Genomic DNA, 6,513 nt, shown 5'->3' with positions numbered 1-6,513 from the left:
TCCCAGGCTCATGTTAGGGACCCCGGGAGGAACAGATCAGGCTGGGGCTTGTGATGGGAACATTGGGGCACCAGTTTTCCTGGTGTAGGGCATGGGGGGCCATTGGCCCAGACCCCTACTGGCTTAAGGGGTCCTCGGTCTGGTGGGAGGAGAGCAGGAGAGGGAGTGGCCCCCATTAGGGTAAGCGGCAGGGTTTCCTCTTTACCCAAAAGACTGTCAACAAATTATATTATCTGGCTTCAAAAATGAGGGTTTTTTTTTGTTTTTTTTTTTAAAGGCAACAAAACAAACCTGCTGTTGCATCTTTAAAAAAAAAAAAATCCTGGAACCTCTTAAGTGGGGTCTGTTTCACTTTCTGCATTAACGCCCCCCTCAAAAAATGTAATTAAGAGTTCTCTTTGGGCGGGGGTGGGGGCAGGGGCAGGGGGCACCTATAACAGGCTCCAAACCCACGCTTGGAGTTGATAAAATGGAAAAGGCTGAAATCCCTTCCCATGAGGCAGGACAACCCTAAAACACAGATTTTATTTACTATTTTTTTTTGGAGAAGGGTTTTGCAAGTAAAAGGCTGCAAAGTCTTCCTGTGAAATTTTGGATGGAATTGTGTTGTTTCAAGACTCTGGATTCAGGAGTCTTGCCTTTAGGGACGGCTCAGAAATCCTGTGGATGGGTAAATCGGCTGGCCGGGCCCACTGTTGTGAATCAGTGGCTAAGAGGTTTTCTGAGCAGAGATGTGGCCAGCAGAGGCGGTGGTTATTATCGCTAAATGAGCCTGGCAGTTGTGGTTAGAAAATGTGTGCATGGGGCTTACAGAGCAAAGCCCAAAGTTTCTCTCTCTGTTTTTGGAGTAATGGAATTTCCCCTTAAGATGGGTGGGGGGAAGCGTGTTGTCTCTGCTGCCTTCGGTTTCCGATGCTGGGGCCAGGTTTTTCGGTGAATCACCCTTCCTTTAATTCTAGGATTTGAGATGGTTAGGAAGTTTAGCTGAAATATTACCTGCTGATTTGGGGCTCTTAAATCTAGATTCGCCTTTCATGTGTTTAAGAGCGATATTTACATTCAAATCAGCCTTTTATAATTACATTTTAAATTATAATGAAATGATGGAGCCGGAGCTTGTCTTCCATATGTTTTAACTGAGAGATGCTCTGGTGGGCTGCACATCACGTCACAGCCCTGGGCTCCACGCAGGCGTGAGCAGGCATCGGACACGCAGGTGTTGGCCTGCAGGGCCACACGTGTGTCCTGAGCATGCCCGAGGGTGTGCATGTCACCTGCGGGGCCCTCCCCAGGGTCCCGGGAGGAGAAGGGCTTGTGGATAATTCTGACCCCAGCATGGCGGCGATGTTGCCAAACCTTGTGGCACTGGGCTCCCTCCCGGAAAGGCCTGGCTCGGGCCTGGCTGCTCTCTTGGGTCTTGAGCCCCATGCGGACCCACAGGCCTTGGGGATGGAGGCCTTGATCTCCTGGGTGGCCAGCTGGGCACTTCTGGGGGTGCTGTGTGTGCCCGGTGGGGGAGGGGCGCCCTAACCCAGGTTCTGCCTCCTCTGCCTTGTTGGGGCGGCCCCCCCCCGCAGTTTTCCGTGGCTTCCCCCACAGAACACGGGGGACCCTCTCCTCCCGGGCCCAGGCTGTTGGCAGCCATGCCACGCGGTTCCTGGAATGGAATTCCCGGCGTTCCTGGTCAGGCGCGTGGCATTGGAATCCTACCTGCTTTGTCTCTGGCATCAGCTGGTGAGCTGGTCACGTGGCCTTGTGCGTGAGCCCAGAGCCCGAGGACCAGCGGGCTCCTCCCGCCGCTTCCCTCTCGCTCCCCTTCTTGTGCCTGTGCCCTGGGCACGGCTGTCTCATGCAACTGTAAAGCGGTGTTAAAATACACTCCAGGCAGCGGGGGTGCAGCGGGAGCTCGGTCCACGGAAAGGCCTGGAAGCCAGGGGAGCCGCCCCGGGGACCCCTGAGCAAACTCTGGCCGTGGCGGCCTGGCCTTGGTCCCTGCACGCCGTCCCTTCTGCCCCCAGAGCTGGCTCTGCTTGCCTGGGGGCCCTGCCCACACACACAGCCTGCTGGCCCACCCTGCAGGGGGACAGCCAGGTGGTCATCGCCTCAGTTCTGGGCCACAGAAAGGTCCAAAGGAGAGACCCGGGTGGACCGGCCGGCCATGCGGTCACGGCCCGGAGCCCGCAGAAGAGGCCTGAGGGTCTGATAACTCTCCAGGTGGAAGCGCCCCTCTTAGCGCCTCAGGCCCACTGACCCGGCTCGGGTGGCCATACCTCTCTGTCCTGGATTTGCCCGGGTGAGACCCGTGGGTTTGTGGCGGTCTGGGTGGGGTGTGGTGACGGGCCCTCATCGTGGCCAGGCTGAGCGTTCCTCACCGTGTCATCACGGCAGCCCCGAGTGGCCGGAGCCGAGACCCCAGCCCGGGTACCGATGGGGAAACTGAGGCTGGGAAGGGCTGCATGGCCTGCCTGGGGCTTGGTGGCCGCTGGGACCCAGAGCTGGGGTTCGGGGCGGTGGCGCGGCTGCGGGGGCATCGGTTAGAGGGGGCTTGCTCTGGGGGGCCCCCGGGGAGCCTGGCTGGGGTGCTGGCTGCCGCCTGCCCCCCGGCCGGGAACAATGCGGCCTCTATCCCCCGAGCCGGCCAGCCAGGCGGGCCTCCCGCAACATGGCGCCCGGGGCCGCGCCGCCTGTCCACGGGGAGGGCTGGCGCCCGGACCAGCCCGGCCCCCCGCGTCCTCCCCGGGCCGGCCTCGCAGTGGCCAGACGCCGCGGCCGCCCCCTCCCTCCCCCGCTGGGCCAGCCCCGGCCCCCTCCCGCCGGCGATGGGTTTGGGGGTCCGGCCCACCCGCCGCTGCCACGTCTGCCACCCTCCCAGCACCCACGAGCATCTTTCAAAAATTCCCGGTGGGCGGGGCCGAGCCGCAGCGGCCGCCTCTGGCCCCCCCTCCCCGGCAGCCAGTGCCAGAGGAGAGCAGGAGACAAAAGTAGCATTTTCCTCGTCCTCCTGGGCTGGCGGCGGGGCCTCCCCAGCGCCCTCGGCTCCTGGCCGGCCTGCCTCCGGGTTGCCGGGGTGGCCGAGGCCGCGGCCACGCCGGCCGGGACAGAGGGGACCGGTGGACTCCGGTGGCCACAGCCGAGGCGCCCGAGGGCTGGCACCCGGGCCCGGCCCTCCTCTGCCTGCCGCGGGGCCTGGCTGGGGCGACGGCCGCCGCCTTCACTGCCTTGCTGTGGAGCAGCTCTCCGTCCTCCTGCGCCCGGTAAGTCTCCCTCCTCTTCAGTCCTCTCCGCGCTGGAGACGAGCTGGGGGCTCTCCATCTTGTGCCTGCTACGTTTGCTTCTCTCTAATTGGTTACCCGAAATTCAAAATCCTATTTCAGATCCCCACCCTCCCCCCACCCCCACCATCTTCAGTGAAGTAAGCCCTTCCAAAAACTGCAGGGAAGAGGCAGAAGCCAAACCCATTTATTTTTAAGATCCAAAGCTACAGGGCGTTCGAAATCACAATAAAAATGAATGTTTGTTATTTCACAGTAGCTGCATGTTCAATTATAATTTGAACGAATGTTTCAGGAGGTATTAATAGGCACGGCCTTACTCTTTCATGTTCACTTGTACCAGTTTTATTTATTTATTTTTTTTTTGGAGGGGGGAGATCTCATTATTGTTGTTCTGATTATTTTAATTTTTGGCCACACCAGGAGTGGCAAAGGGAAAAAACACCAGAAACATCCACGGTCTCCCCAGCCAACTCCTCAGAAGGCAGGGCCAGGCGGGCACACGGGAGGCTGGATTCTGCCTTGAGAAACAGAGGCCCTTTCATTTTGTCCGGCGTCTTTAATGCTGCCATATCCACAGTTTAGCGATCCAGTTTCTTTCTCCCTTTTATTTTATTTTATTTTTGGGGAGGGTAAGAAAAGGAAGCTGTTTTCAGCTCTCAGCTTAGTGTGGGAAGATCTCGTAGGTTGTTTTGGGCTTTGTTTTTTAAGCACTTATTTAAACCAGGGGTTCCAGCTAACATTGCTATGCCGGCTCCTATCCACCCTGCCCGTGGACGGCTCGTGGGGCGCACGTGGGCCCATCCACCTGGTCGACCCTCTGGGGCCCTGAGTGATCCCAGGGCCTGCCTGTGCCCCGATCCTGCCCTGGTCCCCGACTGGCAGAGCTGTGACCGAGACATCCTGACCATCTGGGGTCTGAGCCCTGGCCAGCGGGATGGGGAGTGAGACCTGGAAGGTCTCTGAGCTCCCGGACCACGCCAGCCCTGCCATCCAGGAGCTGGGCCCTGTGGCCGTCGGAGTCTCTCCGTCGGGCCCGGAACCTTTCCATTTAGAAGGTGGGCTTTGCTGAGTTCAGCTCTGAGCTCGCCTCCACCCTCTGGCAGGCTGACAAAGCACCCGCAGACACAGCCTGGTTTCCCCACGTTGGAGGGGCAGCAGCCAGGGTCTTGATTTATGGAAAATGGAAAATCAGGCCCCGAAAGTTCTAAATTGCAACCGAGAGGAAAATTCCCACGTGAATGCGTTTTTGTTTTCCTGGTTCCGAGGCGTGGGGGTCCTGTTCGTGCAGGCCTGAGCAGCCGGCCAGAGCAGACACCACCAAATACTGAAACGGAGCTCGGCACACGCGAGAAGCGTCTGCGGCTGCTTTTGTTCTGAGATCCGACAGCAGTCACTCCTGGAGGATTTGGGGCTGCAGAGACAGGCGCACGGAGCAGAGATAATTAAAACATTTTCCTGATGGTGACAGCCACATTCTGCTGCTGTAAGCTGGAAGATCATTCCACCCAAATATTTAGCAAGCACCAAATGAAACACTGGTGACAAAACGAAAGTAATCGGGAAAAAACAGTGTAACAAATTCTAGAGGCAGAAGAGTCCACAGTACAGAGACGTTGGCTGGAGGGTTACTGGAGAGGAAGGTTGATCATTTTAAAGAATTTATACTTTTAATAGCTGCCCATTCCTCATTTTAAAAAAATTTTATATGATAAAATTATAATTTTCTTGTAATTAAATGTAGATGAATAGGCCTTTAATTCTAAATCCTAGAGTGATAGTCAGATTTCCTGAGCATTAACTCATCTTTTTGGACAAGGTAGTGCAAGTACCATAAAATCAATTAATTTTCATAAATGAGCATTTTCATTCTAAATTGGTATTTTCCACCGAGATTATGTTCATCTAATGGTTTTAATGTATATGAATAACACATTTTCCAGCCTACACCTTGTATAGTTGGGATAGTAATATGTGATCAGTTATCATCTTCATTTTTTAATTTGGGGAATAACACTGTACCTCTCCCAAATCAGTAAATTTCCACAGAATCTTTTTTGTTGTTGTTGTTTTAATCAGGCGAAAATATCAGCATTCTCCATGGCACCCAGTACTTCTCAGCAGTATTTTTTTTTTTAAGAAAGTACCGCACATAGCAGTTTTCACATCATCGCTTCTATATAAATTCCACTATAGACTGAAATTATACATTCTCACAGCACAGATGGGCTGGTCTGTCATTATGACTGCCGGGTCCTTGTTGGAACACACAGCATATTTCAATTGTGGAGTCGACAATTTCGAAGAACTGAGGTCAAAATAAACAAGTTGCCTTTGTACATGAAAGCAGTCTTATTAAATGATCTTCTGATCCCCTGAAACATTTGGTAGCAGAACAACCATCATCTTATTAAAATTTAATTTAAAATTTGCTCTTCATCTGCACCTTTTTAAGACTCCAAATACCCTATGTCAAAGGACCTCAGATGTTTTAATTACCAGTTGTTATCTTTTGCATCATGAACAGCCTAACAGTAATTTATATTACAAATTATGGGCTTTGGGACTTTTGATTTTAACATCTTTATAATTTCTCTATAAAAAAATTAAACCTTTCGCTGTTCTATGTAGACATTCATAAAAATTATTTTGAGAAGCTTCTGAAAAACCAGATGATAACTATTTCACGTGGTCTAAAGATACATCTAAATCCAAGCTAAAAAAAAATTCAACAGGTAAACTACAAAGAGTAGCTATAAACTTAAAAAAAAATTATCTAACCAAGATAAAGTGCAGAATTTATTGGTCCATATCAACACACGTGAGGGCAGAGCGGTTTTACAGCCATGATAATTTGCAAATGATGATAACTGTTTATTTTGTGAATTTGCTCGCATTATGATGTAATCGGTTCTGAGGGCTCTTTTCCCCCAGCTCCTCCTTATCTTTAAATGTTTGCTTCTGAGCGTCTGAATTCCAGACTCGGGCGCTGCAGCCTTGGAGGCTCTTCCTGGCCGAGAGCAGCTTGCCCAAGTGCGTGCCGTGCTTGGTGAGATCCGGGTGCTCCCTCTGCCGTGTCCCGAACGCTCCTGACGCCGTTCCGTGGGTCAGCAGAAGGGCTTTGTTGTGGCTTGTTTGTTTGAAGGAACGTACCTGTTGGCGGAGATGTGGGGGAATAATAGGAAAAGTGAGATGTTGATGACATTTACCAGAGTGGGTTGGGAGCTGCTTTCTGCAGCAG

General features: G+C 53.1%; 1 protein-coding gene across 2 annotated transcripts in view; it reads left to right on the top strand.

The window, feature by feature from the left end:
• The first annotated feature begins 489 nt into the window (after positions 1 to 489).
• The window catches only part of LOC129638169 (basic proline-rich protein-like), a 30,329-nt gene continuing 24,305 nt past the window's right edge, over positions 490 to 6,513 (top strand). Inside the window, exon 1 of one of the 2 annotated variants that reach the window (XR_008707758.1) lies at positions 490 to 3,254. Coding sequence is in view for 1 of the 2 variants with exons in the window: in XM_055562770.1 (XP_055418745.1) it covers positions 2,663 to 3,254 (592 nt within the window). In the remaining variant the exon portion in view is untranslated. The remainder of the gene's footprint in view (positions 3,255 to 6,513) is intronic. The other variant, XM_055562770.1, reaches the window with a different exon arrangement.

The sequence above is a fragment of the Bubalus kerabau genome, chromosome 1, assembly GCF_029407905.1.
Source record: "Bubalus kerabau isolate K-KA32 ecotype Philippines breed swamp buffalo chromosome 1, PCC_UOA_SB_1v2, whole genome shotgun sequence".
NCBI lineage: Eukaryota > Metazoa > Chordata > Mammalia > Artiodactyla > Bovidae > Bubalus > Bubalus kerabau.
The sequence above is the reverse complement of the archived record's forward strand: the minus strand, read 5'-3'. Positions and strand labels throughout refer to the sequence as shown.